Genomic DNA, 18,465 nt, shown 5'->3' on the forward strand with positions numbered 1-18,465 from the left:
TCAGGCTTATGGAGTGTGTAGCATCACTAATAAGGAATGTTAGTGTCTGATAAAATTAAATCAGAAAAGAATGAGAATAAGTTAAGCACTAGATATTTTAGTAAATGAACTTGAGAATTAGGAGAAGAAAACAAGGTATATGAACAGAATAAAATGCATTATCTGTGGTACACCAAAAGAAGATCATTGTATGGCAGTGTGCAAATAAATGTGTATTGTGGTAAGGAAGGCAATAAAGCAAAATACTGGAAACACTAACATTAATGCTTTGCTTTTATTTATATGATTTTATGTGCAATGGAGAACACATTTTTTATTAAATACTTTAAAAAGTTCATTCTAGAAAGTATTGTCTTGATTGCACCATAGTAAGCTATGGGACTCTCATACCTACGGGACTGCCTGATTCCATATGTCTCAGTTCAGCCTCTGCAGTCAGCAGAGGCCAATCACCTGGTGGTTCCCGGCCCCTCAATGATGCGGCTGGCCTCTACTAGGGCCAGGGCCTTTACAGCCCTGGCCCCTGCCTGGTGGAACACTCTCCAACTGTCAGGGCCCTGCGGGACCTTGGTGAGTTCCGTAGGGCCTGTAAGACTGAGTTGTTCCACTGGGCTTTTAGGGAGGCTGGCCGCTGATGCCCCCCCCTTAACTAGGTGGCCCTTATTGCATCTATGGGGCCTTCCGTTCCCCTCTCTGGGTTTTTTTTAAAAATTGTCAGACGCTGTTTATTATCTTTGTACGCTGCATTTACTTGGTTTTAGTTATTTTAATGTTATGGAGCTATATTTATTTTTTATATTGGCAATTTTGATTATGCTCTTTCTGTATGTTGTGTTTTCCTCTATGTTGTACACCGCCTAGAGCCCTTCGGGCGTGGGCGGTATATAAAACAAATAAATAATAAATAATAAAATAATAATAAGAGAAATATTTTGTTATTGGCATTTCAGTTACTTATTCCGTCTCTTGCTCAGGCTATTTTGCTAAAATTATTTCAACAAATTCTAGTCCTCCTGAAGGTTCGTGCCAGACACACAGATATTTCAGTACTTTACTTAATCAATAAAATTTATATCCCACTTTTCTGCTCAGTCAGGACTACCAAGGTGGCTAACAATTAAAGCATTATTATAATATATCATAAAATTAGAACCTATCTCCATATTGTAAATTTAAGAATTTTTAAAGTCCTTAACAGCCCAATCCAGCAGCCGGGGGGGGGGGCACCTTTGGAGGTGGTGGAGCTCTGCACTGGCATGGATACCCACCCCACCAAAGCAGGGGGCAAATGCACTGACAGAGGGGTAACTCACCTGAGGCGCCAAACTCTAACACTTGTGCTAAAATATAGTATTTGCCAACAGCCACATGATACTCCATTAGTCTATAATTTATAGATAATGTGGATCAGGTGAATGCATTATTCATTTTCTGTAATTCCAACAGTAGCATTGACTTACCTATCAGAGACACTTTGTAAAAGCTTTATGTTTGCAGCTCTTTTCTCTGCTGTTGTGTGGGAATAAGTCTCCCTCCCTTTCCTAATTCATAAGAGCATAACATTTCCCTGCTTTGAACTCTGGCCACCTCTTTAAACATCTACACTTAGTGGAGTATCTGTAAATGTTGTTATACAGTATTTTAGGAATATTCATAATTGCTCGATTTAAGATGTTGGGGCTTGTTCCTGTATCCCAAAAGATGTCTGTTGAGACTTGCTGCATTGTCCATTCCCCAGCATAGCTACTCTATTTTTATATTACTTTTGCCTATATTATTTTGCCTTTACCACAGATACCATTTAGTGTGCAGTCTTATAGTCCCAAAATAATTCTACGACACGAGTTGGCAGTTTATTGTTGTTCTTGATCTAATGAGCCTATCAAGATTTGGGGACAGAATAGTATCATTTTGGGTGATAATTCTGTGTTTGCCTTTATGTGAGGCTTCTGAAACCCAAATATAGCTTGAAATTAAATTATTTAATCTTGTTTTAATAACTGGATACCTGGCATATTTATCATTTGTCTCAATCCCTCTTTTATTGATTTGATACATGTTCACTTAAAAATTAAGGATGGGACAATGTCGTATTTGAATAGTTCTTATTTAACTATGCCTTTTTGCATACTGTACTTGGTGGTGATAGGGAGCCTCTGTTTTTCTTTTATAGCATCAGAATTTGGAATGTAAAATAGAAAGTACACTTATTCAAGTACTTAACAGTTGTATTACAGAAGAGCAGTTGAATGATTGAGCTGTTCATTATAATGTCAGGGCAATGACTATTCAGTTTATTGTCACAACAGTAGTGCCACATAATATTAGTGTTAATTTTTTTAAGTGAGTGTCTGCCAACATTTTCTCAGTTCTTTAGGCTGCAGACATACTATAGTGAAATTTCATCATGACGTGAAACTATTAAAACAGTAATTAATGGGAAAGCCATTTATTGAAACCCTTATATTTACACAGCATTTCATTATATTCTGAAAACTAATAGAATGCTATGCTGTATGGTTAAAGTTTATGATGAATACAATCTTAAGGAGTGATATCTGTCAGTGGTGGAATTCCAGATTTTAAAGTGACAGAGCAATAATCATTTTTATAGTCTGGAGAAAGTTCCATTAGCCTTTCATGTATTTTCCAGGCTCTATTTCATACCCTAGTCATGAGCTCCCAAAAAGTATATTTTGGTACAAGACAGGTAACCATAAACTGTGACTGATAGCCAATTTATGTATTAAAAATAGAGAGAATAATCTCTAGTGAGAGAAACAGTTTTGTTGAGTATTGAGAGAAACAATTATTTAAATGTAAATTGCAGCCACAAACCTACCAGTTGCTGCTTTTGTGGCCACACGGAGCAGCATCGACCTGAAAATGGAGCTATAGCTGATGGGCAAAGGTTGCTTCTGCCGTGCCAAATGCTGGCCTGGGGTGGCCCTCCCCGCTGGCATCCTATCACAATTCAATGTGGGTGGAGTGGCCTCTTGGAGAGCAAGGGGCTGGGATATGATGCAAATGCTGTGATGCAAGTGTTGTGCCCATCCCTTCTGAGTTAAGCCCACTTGGCCTGACCCTCGGCTTTGTTGTGTGCTGCCATTGTTTTTTTACCCTCCCTCCTTCCCTCCCGGTGTTCATTGTTTGTCACTGCTTTAGGCAGTTTGGGGCATTAGGCTGGATCCCCCTGTAGGGAGGCTGTGTCTGTGTGCCTAGAGGCTGTTGAATGGCTCTATCTATGCCCAGGTAGCAAGGGTACCACTTTGAAGTCTGTGTGGAACCACTGATTTGACACTCTGTGTTTTCTTCCCCATTGACAGAAGAGTGACTGTCTAATGCCTGGATCCGTGCCGTGTGCCTTGCCAGTGTTCCATCTGCTTTAATCAATAAAAGCTGTGTCCTTTTAAACCCCAATTTCATGTTTCATTGTTTACTTCTTCTCAACTATTTCCACTATCGTTCTGACCCTTCCCTTAGAACCACAGAGAATGAAATATGCCAACTTCATTATTCATTGCCTTCAGTTGTATCTAAATTTACAAATAAATGAATTGATTCTTAATTTTAAACTAATTTTATAAGTATAGATCAGTTGGTACTTGCAAACTTAATTTTTTTGTCACAAAATATATGATTTTCATAATAGATCAAATACAGCACAACATGTACATTTTCTGATGAGGGAAATTTATTTCATAATATGTGAAAAAATTTGGAGCGTTCTGTTACTATTTGACATTCAAGGTTTTATTGTACCAGAGAAGGGACATGCTGTATAGTATTTAAGACTGTTGATAAACGTTATGTATTTTCTGGTATAACACTTAATTTAAATTCCCATCTAAAAGAATTTATTACAAAAGTAAAGAGCGGTGATATTGAGTTCTGTATCATCTCAGGAACCAGATTTTATAGAGTACAATTCACTTTTTCAGGTACAGAGTATCTGTTTTCGTAGAAGTAAGTCCATTATTTTAGATACAGTTTTTCGTAATAAACAAAGTTTGTAGCTTTGTCTGGATCCCATGAATTGTATGAAAACTCACATGCTGGCATGCACAGGTAAAAGAATCTCTGCTGGTGTCGGTGGACTCTGTAGTTGAGATCCTGAATTCTATTGCGAGCCAGAATAGACCGTTCTGGGCTGGCTGGGCCAATGGTCTATCTGGGCTAGATTCAATTTTTGTTTACATTTATGAGCTGCCTATCATAGAGTTCATTACTCTGCCTTATCTGATCTGAAGTTTACAGAAATATGGAGCAATGTAGCACAGTGGGTTGTGTTAAGCATGGGAAGATAGCTTTCAAATCACAACAGACAACTGTCTTGGCCACCATCTGCTGGTTCTAAAAAAACAAAGCCAGACTCCGGAGCACCTACGGGCACCTCACATTCTCAGAGAGGAATAAAATAGCTGATAGCCTTTTATTCATCTGGCTGCTGTGGGAAGCTGAGTGCTGGACTAGAAGCAACCTGCATCAGATCCAGTAGGGTTACTCTCAAGTTCATAGAATTAATCTGATTGTATGGATCCTGAACAGGGTGTTTTGATACTGGTTGGGTTTGTTAGAGGATTGTGGATTAAGATGCTGATAATTTGTTGATAGATAGATTTTTATTCTACCATGCTCCCAAGGAATTCAAGACTGCATGCCTGCCTTTTCCTTATTCTCACAACAACCCTGTGAGAGAGAGTTGCCCAGACATGTATAGCCTTTGCTTTAACATGTTGGTATAAAATCAGATTTTAGCTCAGGAGTCTGCAACCTGCGGCTCTCCAGATATTCCTGGACTACAAATCCCATCAGCCCCTGTCAGCATGGTCAATTCACCAAACTGGCAGGGGCTGATGGGAATTGTAGTCCATGGACATCTGGAGAGCCGCAGGTTGCAGACCCCTGTTCTAGCTTAATGAAAAAAGAGCTTCCTCGAGATAAAGTTAACATGTGAAATACAGTTTAAATTTTTACATAACTTGTGTTTTCAAAATTTGCCAAGTTCAAAGAAAATGTTCAATTTTCAGAAGTTGATTCTGTTTAGAAAAATAAACTGAGATAGTATAGGATATGAAACAAAATATGGTTTGTTAACGTTATCGTCAATGTTGTGAGTAATGAAATGGTAAGGGAATATCCAAATATATTGCTGCAGTTACATTATTATGGATATTTTCTGACCTTTTCTTTTAAAATATGAACATTTCCTGTTTATGCATAATGCTAAAATGCAAATTTATGGTGGGCTACAATTAGTTAGGCATTTTGGACCAATAGTAGTTCTAATACTATTTTCTTCAACCGATTTTTGTTTTTATGTATTAAGTGTTGAGTGTACAAATTTATCTTCAGAGGAGTTGACTTGGAAGAGCAAAAAGAATCCATATATGATCCATTTGGCTTTTTTGTATGTTATGGCTGCCACATCAGAAACCTTTAAACCACATGGCAACTGTCTCTTTAATTTTTAAAATATTTTTCTACAAAACTATAAGAAGGGTGAACCTGCCACCCTACCAAGAACCAGCAAGTAAACCACATACAAGTGTCAACTTTTATTGCCTTAAAAGATAACAAAAAATTCATATAGTGACAATAAGTGAATAAAGAAAATGGAACAAATAAAAAGGAAAATCTACGTGGTTCCCACCTTGCCTTTACCTGTACATAACCATTTTAATCGAACTATCTCATTTACTCTTATATCAGCTTCTAATTTTTCTCTCCCTTTTAGCTTTACCACATTTATATAGTCTAATTGTATGCAATATAACCAGCAATCACTAATGTTATTGTTTTGTATACTCCTAGATCCTTTTAAGCCATTTTCTTTCTATCTATACTTTTATTGCTTTATCTTCTATATCAATTTTATTTCCGTTTACCCCTCTTCTTCCCCTTTACCTCTCTTTTTCCCTGCTTAACGCCTTAGTATTTCATGTCTCTATCATTTATTCATCCTATCTCTTTGTTTGATCACTTGGTGCTTCTTTTCTTGCCATAATGAAACAAGAAAAGAAAGACGGTAGCGCTTCCAAGTTGTCTAGAGTTATTTTTTTAATCTTGTTGAAGAATGTTCTTGTTTTCTTGGACATCTATAATCTTCTGATAGATTTTATTAAAGGTGAAACCTAATCCCTCGGTCATGAGCCACCTAAAATGTATCTTCTTCTTCAACGCATCTATAAAGAATGTGTAGTCTTTCTTTATTGCTAGTATGTCTTGTGGGAGTTCTCTCATTATTATAAGCTGTTGGCCTTGATATTGCGTCTTCTTTTTATAAGGCATACAAAGGATGTTCTCTTTCAATGATCTTAATGTCAAGTACACACTGTCTTGTGGGGCTTTTGTATTCTTGGTAGCTGCTGATTTTACACGGTAAATTTTATCCATTTTAGATTCTAAATCTGTAGTAGGGAGAGGCATGAACTTTGCCAGCTCTGGATTAAAATCCTTTCAAAGGTCTTCTCTGACTCTTTCCGGCATAGTTCTGATTCTTACAGCACATCCGATCTATCTCAACTCCAGCCAGATTTTCTGGTTTTCCTCCTTTGTTTCTGTCATTTTAGAGTCCTCTGTAACTTTCTTAAGCTCAGCAGTTAATCCTTTAAACTTCTTCATTTCTCCAATCTCTCCCATAAATTTGTCTTTATGTTCCACTTTTAGTTTCATTTCTGACATGTCCTTCTGCATGGAAATTAACAGTAGCTTGACTCTTTGTAATGAGTCTGGGGTCAAAGAATCAATGTGGTCTGGCCCTTCCTTCTTTTATCTGCCATAGCAATTTTGTTGTAATTTTACACATTTGTTTAATTTTACAGATTTGCCGCTAGATGTCCTTGTAACCTCAACAGTTCTACTCAGACTTCTCCATGCTCCCCCCACTCTTCTCCACCAGATTTTAAAGTTCATCAAGTTAACTTTTATTTTATTGGATAAATTATAAGTCTTTATAGCTTTAAGCCTTTATAGCTCTTTCATTCAAACTTGTAGGGCAGCTTTGCACCTGAAATTGAGCCTCTCAGTTCAAAATGGCAATTCGCAGTTTCTGTCAGGCACACACTCAAATCATACTGATCTGTTCAGCATATTTTAAGTTCTCGCTGACTGGAGCATAGGATATCTGGCCAGACATCCCCTTTCTCTTATTTTCTTCAGATCTCACAAGTTTTGCGAAATCAGTTTGACAGCTTTATTACTGCCTCTGCTCCCACGGTTGAGGAGAGAGAAAAGGATGGGGCTGCTGACGTCTTTACAGTGCCCCTCACTTCTCCTTCCCATCCTGCTGAAGCTTTCCTCATGCAGATATGTTTAATCTACAGATCTGTTTTTGCACTGGAGTTGCATACCGGGTGAAAAAGACAGTAAGATCGTCTCTCCTCACAGGACAGCGATAGGGGAACTGGAATGTTAATTGTCTTCATCGCGTCACTACAAACTACCAAAAAGAGAAGGCAGTTGCTTGGTGAAAGTCACCTGTGCTGCACAATGCATGATGACCCAGTGCAGTGTGGTAGTGTGGTAACAGATTGTTGTAATTATTCTAAACGCTTCCTATGAAATACTCATAGCATGTAAATCAGTCACCGTGGAGTGTTTACAGCTAATATTGGTATCTGATATTTAACTGTATTACTAATAAATTGTATTAGCTAGTTGTATTAGCTAATAAATTGTATTAGTTTGTTAAAATTGTATAATAAATTGTATTAGTTTGTTAAAAATAAACAAGCATTTGAGAAGTTGCAAATCCTTAGTTTAATTTCTCAGCTACTGATTTCTTGTGATCTAATATTCTAAAACTGTGTTATGGAAAAAGAAACAAAATCTTCTGTAGAGTCTTAATAAAAATGATTTACAGTATTATATATTGATTTATGAACTGAATCTGCAGCAGTACGTAGTAAAATATAATTAGGTCCTATACGGTAGCAAAATTTCTAGTGACGGCCTTTTGAACAATAGACTTCTTTAGTTGTCTTACATGATTTATTATTTCATTAGCTTCCAATTTCTCTTTTAGATTCTACAGTGAGGCCCTTATTCCCCCTCTTCCCTTTTCCCTGTACACTGAGCATAGCTTCTCAATTTATATACATTCAAGCCTAAAATGTAGGGTTGATGGTTTGTCACCAAAAAGATCATTCCCTAAGCCTTGTATCTTACAGACTCCTGCCATGTATCTGAGGAAAGAGGGAAAGCTTTGGTCACTGGAATGAAGGTTTCTGTGTCAACTTTGAAAAGATAGCAGCGTTGTTAAGGGAAGACTCTGTGTGTTGAATTCTAATTTCTTTGTGCAAGGGCCAGCCCATTTCATAGCACTGCAATAATTCCAGGGTTCAGTATAATGAATTGTACCTCTGTTCTGTGACTTTCTGGACCGAATTTCTTTATGTCCAGAATTCTGCCACAATTGAAGAACTGTAAGATCATAATGTGGGTATAGAATGTCTTCTTTTGTATACTACTGACAAATTTGATTGGGGATTTGAGTGTTAAGTCTTTAAAATTCAGGTATTTTCTATAATTTTTGTAATTTTTATTTAAAATCTGATTACAGAATTCTCATGTAGCAGACAATGAATTTGGGATGCTATAGTTGTGTTAGGGGAAAACAGATTTTTTAAAGGAAAGCTCTAATGACCTTCTAAATAAATAGAAGATATAATTTGTTTCCTGCTATTGAGAATTTCAGCTTTAAATTAACACAGGATTAGTTATCTATAGCTGGCAAGATTACAAAGAGCTGTTGATGTGATCAGGCATAGGACTTTTGTATCTGAATACCCAAAGCAGTTGAGAGACAGAATAGATTAGTGTAGAAGTGGAAAGTCATCTGATAAATGGGCAGCACAATAGAGAGAGCTCGCCAACCACAACATAGCTGTGCTGGTAGGGGAGGGAGGTTTGCTGTGGCATTGCACCACTGTTCAGTACCCTTTGGACATTCGACAGAGGGAGAAAAAACCAAGCATCCCTCCATGTGGCCCAGACTGCTTACTGAGAGTGTCAATTCCTGGTAATACCCACCAATCAGGGAACTGCACCCCACTGACATCTCTGTGTGACATGCATAGGCACCGCCAACCACCACCTGTAGCCTCAGCCCTCTGACATCCCTCTACTTCTCCCACAGATGGAGTCTGATCCATTGCTGGATTCCTTTTTCCTAGGTAGGGGACTATAGACATTGGGGCAGCAAGATGGAAAAACACAATAATACCTCCAACAAAGGATAACATGGAAGGTTGAGTCCTTATTGATGGAGGAGGAACTGCACCCAAGCCTTGTCTTGGCAGACATTCCCTGTAAGGTGGATTACTCAGTCCCTGCACCAGTACTGCCCCTGAGCCAGCAGGACCTTCAAGCCAGGAGGCCACACCATGGACCTGCCCACTGCCAGATTTGCCATGCTCTCCCCCAGGAGCAGAGAAGTAAAGAGCTAGGACTAAGGCCTAGACCAAGCAGCAGCATGTGAAGCCTCCCTCTGCTAAGGCAGTATCAGAAGAAGCCAGTAAGTCAGACATCACTCCAGGAAACACTTTCCTGAGGATAAGCCCTGTTACATGGCATGGGACATATTGCTCAGTAGCCCTTCCTTGTGTTGCCCTCATACACATATACAGCTTGCCTTGGCTCTTGAAGTCTACACTGTTGTGGTTGCAAGGGGTCAGGGAAGACAGTTGCAGACTCTTAGTTTGAAGTTGTCAGTTTCTTGACCCTGCTCTCATTTCTGGGCTGCAAAGCTCTGCCCCTTCTTTGGGGGTACAGGGTCATCCTTTCTGTACATGCATCCAGACATGAAGTGCCTGTAAGTTTTCTGAAAAAAGATGTTAGGACTGCGGCCAAGATGTTTACTCTTTTCACTGGGTCTTAGTGCTAAGTGATATGAAGTCCCATATATTAGGTTTAATGCTAATAATCGAGCCCAGCGGCCCAGGCCAGCCTAGACGTGGGGGGGGGGGCGCGACTCTGTTTGCACGTGCCCACAGAGAGGGCTCTGAGTGCCACCTCTGGCACCCGTGCCATAGGTTCGCCACCAGTGCTCTAGGCACTGTTTCAGAACTTGTACAATCTTCCTGGGATCAGCTGAAGAATGACAAAGCTGAGTGTCAGAATGAATAGAAAACCAGTTGCGCACCCAGTAAAGACCAATTATCATGTGGTGTGACTAAGTATTTTCTTATTCAGTGAAATAATACTTATTTGACTATAAAGTTCATCAACATGATATTTCGCAATTCTGTGATTCTCTATACAATATTATTATCCCAGTCCTAGTCCACAGAAGAATATCATGATGAATAGTACTGAAAGCCACTGAGAGGTCCAGTAGATCAGTAGGATTGTACTCTGGCCATCTCCCTGCGTGAGTCCTCCACCACAGCAAACAAGGCTGGTTCATACCGTAACCATTCCTAAACCTGTACTTGGATAATTCTAAACCTCTTACATGAAAGCTTGGAGGTGTGCAGCACTACCTGTTCAATTAGTTTAAGAATGGAACATTTGACACTGGTAGATAATCATATTCCCAGGTCAAAGTTTGGCTTCTTTATAAGTGTATGCATCTCTTTCAAAGCTAGGGGGTGGTGACCACCCATTATCTGAAATTAAGGCCATATCATCTGCATATAATAAGATTTTTTTTTGTTAGCCAAGAGAAGGTGGAAAATTGCAGACTTGAAACCCTTTCTACAATGTCTTTAATATACAAATTAAATAACAGGGACACCAACACACATCCCTGTTTTACTCCGTTATTAGTGGTGACTTTGTTGGTTAAGGACCCTGATGTCCTTTCCCTAATCTGAACTGAGGTTTCTGTGTGCAGCTCCCATAATAAGAACAGTAGTCGCTTATCATTTTTTGTTCCAGCTAACTGAGACCACTTGTGGTCCCTGCTTGTGGAGTGAATCGCTGTGGCCAAATCTACAAATCTACATAAAGTGTTTTTGTTGGATCATTTATACCTGAATGGGCCAATTGGTGGAGAGTTAGATAGTGATCTACGGTACTAAGCCCTTTTCTAAATCCATCCTGTTGAGGATGAATGACATGGTTCTCAATCACTTAGTCTGCTCACTTGTTCAAAATACGTGCTGTATAGTTTAGTCTGTCATGGAGGATCTTCCACATAATGTTTCATCTTGTCCGTGGAACCCCGGGGCCAAATTTCTTGATGGATTATTGAGAGCTTTAAACTGGCAATCCAACCTTAAAAATATATTTTTACTATCAGATGCTGATTCTTATGTTACTTATCAAATGTCTTTGTTCACGTGTGCAACAAAAACAATAAGGGCAAATGAGATCTCAAAGAGAGCAAGTCTATAGCATCTGTTGGAGTGGATGTTTTAGTTAATTTGTAATTTGTCTCATTTTGTGAAATCCTCATTTTATTGTTTTAATTTTTATTGTTCTTAATTGCATTTATTTTATAATGGCTTTCAGCTATGCACAAGTGAAAATTGACTTTATTACTATATTAAATATTGATCATTACATGAACTTCTGCTGCTTAGCTAGTTCATGAACAATCAACCACTTTATCACTGTTGCAAACTTGACATGATAACACAGTACTTAGTCATCTCTCAGTGGGCCAGTATCTGTTTAATTGGTAGTATCTGTTTAATTGGTAAGTATCTGTTTAATTGGTAAAGTATCTGTTTAATTGGTAAAAATGATCAATTAATTATCATTTTCATTTACTATGTTTCCTTTATGTTTCCAAGCATTGAAAATGTTGGTCTTCTGTCTTGTTCAGTTTAGTTCGAGAAATGAAAGTTATATATCAAACTAAACAAGAACACTATGTTTCCTTTAGGTTGGTATTCCCTTATTATTGATGAAATAATCAAGAAGTCACAGAGGCTCTGTGATTGGAATTTAATTATTTAAAACACTGTTAAATCACTGTGTACTGTGTTCAGGCAAAAGCTGTTTTTTTAAACAAATAATTAATTTTATTTTCTAGTATCAGAGCATAAAAACAACATCATAAAAGCTTAAGTACTTGTTGTAAGGCTACTTTGTTTTTTAAAAGGATATTTATGCTGCCATTTTTTGCCAGTTTGAGGAATATTTTAACTTTTCAAAGTAGTTAACAGTTCCATGTGTTTAAGGTTTTAAAATGTGGGAAGATATTTGACTGGTTACAGTGTATAGTATATTCTCCCTCTGGGTTTCAGGACATCTGGGTATTTTGTCAGCGACCAATCAGGAAGGCAGGAAGGCAGGAATCTTATGTAAGGTTTTTTTATTCATTGTTGCTGTGGGACCCTCCCACTTCTCCTCCAGTTACGGAGACTACAGATAGCAGTATCAGTTCTTGCACTGAATCAACAGGAACCATGTAACTTTTTCCTAAGATAAATACTAAACATCGAGTTAGTAAGTAAAGACAAGAATCCACTGCGTAGAAAATGGCACGCAGGTGACTTGCAACTGAACATGCATATGTAACAACACAACCAGAGGTTAACAGTGAAACAAAACATAGCATAATGTAATACAGTGGAACAAACAATTGCCTGATTGAGAAATGGATATGACTACTTGGGAGGGCAACTGTCCTTTCACCCAGAAGGAGAATGACCCTTCACAGGTAAGACGAATGGTCGTTCTCCCTTTGGGTTTTAGGACATCTTGGTGACCTCCCCTAGCAGTGTCACCTTCTACAGGGTGGAGTCAAGATCATCCCCTAGAATGTGCTCCATCACTCTTCTGCCATATCTGGAATCTGGAGAGTTGTAAGCATTAAGTCAGTAATGTGTGACAAAAGTATAAATCGACGTCCAAGTCTCTGCCCTACAGATCTCTTCTACTGGCACACGGTTGTTGAAGGCCGTGTTAGTTGATGCATTTCTCATAGAGCGAGCTGTGATGCCCTCTGGAACTTGCAATCCTTGTGTCTTATATGCCTCAGCGATACATTCCCGCAAACACTTACTGATGGTTTGTGCGGATATCTTCGTACCTTTGTTTGGGTTTGTCACTGAAATGAACAAAGCCCTCAGACCGTCTGAACTGGAGGAGAAGTGGAAGGGTCCCACCGCAACAGTGAAGCAAAAAAATCTTACTTAAGATTCCTGCCTCCCTGACTAAACATCCCATGTTTATTAAAATGAGGCATTTTGTAATCATAGGCGTTACAGTTAATTTTTAATAGCTCATTGTGCAGTCATACTAGCAAGCAAGATTACCTTCAATCATTTTTAGCTGCTACACTGAAGCAAGTTTCCTGGGATACTGCTTGATTAGGTTAGCTAGCCCCTTTATCATTTTATACCTCTCCACATTCCAAAACACTTTCTTTATTCTCCTTTGTTTCAAAACCATCTGCTCTGCTCATGTTATCTTTTACAATTTTCACTTTTTCTTTTTTCTGACTGGTTTGGAACACATTTTTGAACCATTAATCGTACGCATTTTTCCCTTCAGCATGGTACCAAGTTCTTTAACCCTTTTATCCAAGCTGGTAAATACTGTAAGCACACATAACAGAATCATTATATTACTGTTATTTAAAGAATATTTGTTTTAACCACCCTACATCTGGTAACCAAAAGATTAACCACTTTCCCAGTTGAAGCCCTGGGTCCCTCCGAATTCCATTTACTCATTCTTTAATATCATTTAACTCATCACTTTATTACACATTGTTCCCCTATTATAGCACATACTCCCCCTTGGGCAGCCAACAAATAATCCAACACCATCTGGTGTTGTAAGATGTCATCTCGCATCTGGGTAGCTTGGTCTGCTAGGAGATCAAGAGCTATGGCTGTTTGATTGGTCTTAATTTCTACTACTGCTTCCAACCTTATAATTCAGTTTGGGACATAGAAGCTAGTTCTCCAACGACTAATAAGCTCATCAGGATTCCATGTTGCTGGCCCATAATAATTAATTATTTGTTCGGGTGGCCACTCATTCCCTTTCCATTTTTATTTAATTTGGATATCATCAGTGCTCAAGGAACCCTTCATTCAAAGGTCATCATACTTATTGCAATTGAGAAAATCTGTTTTATGCATGTTAAGGGTCTAGGTACAGAAGCTTATACCTACTACCTGTTTTCCCCTCACATGGATTTTGATATAGCAGTACTCTCCCTTTTGGGAGTATGTCACATACTTGGGATAGTCTTCTGGGTCCCACAATTCAGTTCCTGTATGGACCTCAGTTATATTACTCACCATCCTTCTGACCAATACCAGACTAGAACAGATAAGAATGTAAATAGGAGAATAAGCACCACAGAACACTTCTTGTTTCCCCTCCTCTTCACTGATTGATTTAGCTTCCTCTGTTTCTGCCATAAATTTTTATATTGCCCCCCCCAATATATTCCAATCCCAAAGTTTCTGCTAAGTAAGCCTCAGAAGTCAAAAGCACTTCATTCCCTAAGGAGATAGAGCCTGTGTTATACTCCCCTGACTCAGATGAACTTTCTCCAGATGAGGTGGAAGTGGAACTGTCCTTATGTGGTCCACTGCACCTCCTGCACCAGAGTTCATGTAAAATCCCTTCCACAACTGTTTTCCCAATCCCTTGTTATGTTAAGATCCACCTCCCTAGCTCTTGCTGCCTTATTGTCAAATAATTTAAGCACTTCCCAATTTTCCTAATTATTCCTCCCCCTATTAAAATATCTTATTTTTTAGTTTGCTACAAGTATAGGATAAAAATGAGACAGAATTGTTGCTGGTTGGCATTGTTATACTTTGAGATGTTTTAAGGAAGTAATTCTATACTATCTTATTTTAGAATAGGCTCCATTAACACCATGTATTTCAGAATTAAGTCTTTTAAAAACGTTATTGGCCGCTTCATTTGTAACGTTGGTCAGGTAATGAAAGTTTTGCATCACTCTTGCCCATTTTGAGCTATCTTGTAATACATTATTATTTTTCAGGCTAAAATAAACAATTTGTATTTTTCTATTATAAATAAATTAGCATTAAGCTAAGTTCATTGACTTGCTTCAACACTGATAATTAAAACAAATTGTAATTCTTCTGTCTCTTCACAGGTATTCTGGTTCTGGTGCTTCAGTATGCCGTTGGTAAAAAGAAACATAGACCCCAGGTACCTTTGTCATACAGCACTGCCACGGGGCATCAAAAATGAACTTGAATGTGTTACCAATATCTCCTTGGCAAACATAATTAGACAACTAAGCAGTCTAAGTAAGTACTCAGTATTTTTCCCTGCCAGTGACTTATGAGCTAAAATTGTGTTTTATTGCTGAAGCAAACTAACACTCTTCAAAATACTAGCTCACAATGTTTTTAAAATTGTCTGACATGGTGATGTACCTAATAATTAATTGGAATAATGCCTGTAAAGGTTTTAGTTGAGCAGGTTTTTTTTTCCTTTTTCCTTTTAGTTGTCTTCTGTATTCCTTTTTAAACAAACCACAACTACTGTACCTGCATACTTATAACAGATTATTATTTTTAGAATAAATGTGTTAAGCCAGTTGCCTAAACATGTTGATGAATAACTACATTCAGTGGACTCAGTGAAACATTAAAGTAGTATGTAGGCAGCACAGCTTGTGCCCAGCACCTAGCAAAAGAATGATTGGGGTTGATAGGCTATAACTTGGATGCTTCAAGACTGTAATTTATGTACTCACAGGTAGGTAAGATCAACAGCTGCCTATGCCTGAACTTTCTCTATGGTGGCTCCTACCTTTTTTTTTCATTTCAATTATATTTGTACCCTGCCCTATCCCCGAAGGGTTCAGGGCGGCTCACAACCCAACAAAAATACATACTAGCAATACAGCAAAACACATGGTAACATTAATAAATACGAATGGCTTAATAGCCTCATTGCAGATGGTGACTTAAATTCAAGCTATACAACTTCTAACACCCTAAACAGCAGTACTAACAATAAATACAACTAATCCATGCAATACCTAAAGCTTAAAATACATCAGTACATACAATAAATCAATACATATAATGGATCAATAATTTAACAGTATCAGAGTAGCAATACACAACTAATAGAATTTCATGGATACATCTCAACATTGTTAACAATGCACCAGTATATACTAAACAATATAAACTTCATGATAATACATAATCAAAATCAACAAATAGCCAGGAACAGACTGTATGAACACTTCCAAACTAACTACCCTAAACTAGACTACCCTATAACTGCTGCAAGGAATGACCTTACTGAATTACTTAGTGCCTACACTACATTTACTAACATAAGAAGGAGACTACAGTCCCTCACTACTAACTAATTCACTAACAATACCTAATAGGCTGTACTCCTAATAGTAGCTACACTTAAGGAGGGACAACAAAATGGCAATGCAAAAGTTCAGCACAGGAGGGCCAGCCCCTCCTCTGATAACTCCGCCGCCAACCTTGTCATTTTATCCGTTGTTAACCGTCCGTTGGGGGTCACCACTAGCGCAATGTCAGAGAAGCACCCCCCGGTATTTTCCATTCTGCAAAGGGGGCTGGCAAATATTCTTTGAGCAGGAGGAAACGTTCTTTGGGTGAAAAACTCTCGAAAAGGTGTTCAAGGAGACTTGGCACTGTCCCTGCTCACCGTCGTACTCCTCACTCCATCAAAGGGCGCTGCAACATTACAGGGGAGTCCCTGCCACCGACTCCCCTCTCTGTCCAAGCATCCTCTAAGATGGTGGAGGCCATGTGGTCTCCGTTGTCTCGTCCTGATCACGTTTGGCTGGCCCCTGCCCTGAATCTCGGCCGAAGGCAGAAGCTGTACGGGGGTCTCTGCCACCGACCCCCCTTCCTCATCAATCCAAAGGTCTGCCACTGACCTCTCCAAGTTCATCCAATTCACCCAGCTCACGCAAGACAACAGACCATCACCTATCGGGGACCGGGGACCAGCAATTGCTGAGACGGGCCAGCTGCTGCCGCCACCCTCTATGCAGCGTGGCGGACAAATGAAATTATTTTGTCTTAAATCGTTGTTATCTTGCATCACTTTGCATTGTTTCATTAAGTAACCAATCAGGTTGTCAGATGAAGGTTCAATGTAGTCTAACAAAAGCCCTAAGAAGTTTCTAATGAAACTAATACTAGAGCTCCCGACCATTGCGTCTGCTCCAGGCGCCAACTTGAGGCCACCCAGATGAAAAGGACACAAATAGCTCTTCCCCCACCAACAATCACAGAGACTGTCTATCTTATACTCCTGGGCAGCCTCTTCCAAGAGAATGAGAATGGTATTGGCGCCCCTTAGATCCATCACAGACCACACAGACGGGAGAATCATCATCATCTCTACAGAAGAGCTCCAATGGCTTTTGGAGTTTCTCACAAACTCTTACCTTTCCAGCTGCTGTGATTACCTAAACCAAAAGTAAATAATTTTGCTTGCTTTATTTTACTTCAACACGGATGCATTGAGCTCCAACACAACAAACTGCGGTTTCGCAACAAAGCCAAAAATCTAGGCTTCATTCTATTGCTCATGTCCTTACCTCTTCATTTTATTGCTCATGTCCTTACCTCATGTCCTTACTTTGTGGAATTGGCTGCCTACCAAGGACAGGAAGGCTTCCTCTCTTCAAGGACAAATAACCTGTGTGTGGTGTTAGATCCATGACCCTTAGCCTTTCAGGGAGTTGCAGAACAGAAAAGGTAGAGATCAGTTCCTTCCATTCACAGTTTATGGAATTCAACCTATGGTGTCTAGCCTGGAGAAGGTTTAAATGATTGATGTTAGTGCAAAAGAATTTTGGATAAAGTCAGCCAGTGAGGAGGTTATCAAAATGGAAATTGCAAAGCTAACCCAGTGATGAATATATTTAAGGAACAGAGAAGAATTAAAGGCGAGGTAGATCCCATGCTTCACAGATAACAGATCTGTGAGGAAGACAAAGATTACAGGAGACAGGTTTAGGCACAGATTGATCACGTATTTGAGATACTGAGATTTAGTGCCATTATGGATTTTTATTAGTACTGTCTCTTTTTTTGCCATCAAGTCACATCTGACTTCTGGCAACTTCTGGCAAGAGACATTCTTACAAGGCAAGATGTTCAGAGGTAGTTTACCATCACCTGCCTCTGTATCATAATCCAGGTTGTCCTTGGAGGTCTTCCATCCAAATATTTGCCAGGATCTTTGTTATAGGCATCAATAAATATGTTAGCATTGATTTTAAGAGTAGTGAAAGTAGACTGTTTCCTAGGAGCAATTTTTACATTAGATCAACTGTATCATTCCTGAGTGGTTATAGTAACTATACTGATCTTTTGCAGAAACAAAAAGTACTGTTTAAGTAATTGAGAATAATTAGATTCAAGTGGTCTTGCATTCTTATATTATTATCTGTGGCCATAGTCCTTAATTGTTTTCAATTCATTAAAAATCTGTTCATTCATTCCTTAACCCAAAACTGAATAATTTTGAAAATGTCATTTTTAGCATAACTGCCCTGTC

At 38.7% G+C, this 18,465-nt stretch overlaps 1 protein-coding gene across 2 annotated transcripts in view; it reads left to right on the forward strand.

The window, feature by feature from the left end:
- WASF1 (WASP family member 1) overlaps positions 1-18,465 on the forward strand; it is a 68,757-nt gene that overhangs the window by 24,350 nt on the left and 25,942 nt on the right. For both annotated transcript variants that reach the window (XM_048492880.1, XM_048492870.1), the window contains exon 3: positions 15,044-15,200. In XM_048492880.1, the coding sequence (XP_048348837.1) occupies positions 15,068-15,200 (133 nt within the window). In that variant the 5' untranslated portion in view covers positions 15,044-15,067. The remainder of the gene's footprint in view (positions 1-15,043; positions 15,201-18,465) is intronic.

This window comes from Sphaerodactylus townsendi, linkage group LG01 (assembly GCF_021028975.2).
Source record: "Sphaerodactylus townsendi isolate TG3544 linkage group LG01, MPM_Stown_v2.3, whole genome shotgun sequence".
Lineage (NCBI taxonomy): Eukaryota > Metazoa > Chordata > Lepidosauria > Squamata > Sphaerodactylidae > Sphaerodactylus > Sphaerodactylus townsendi.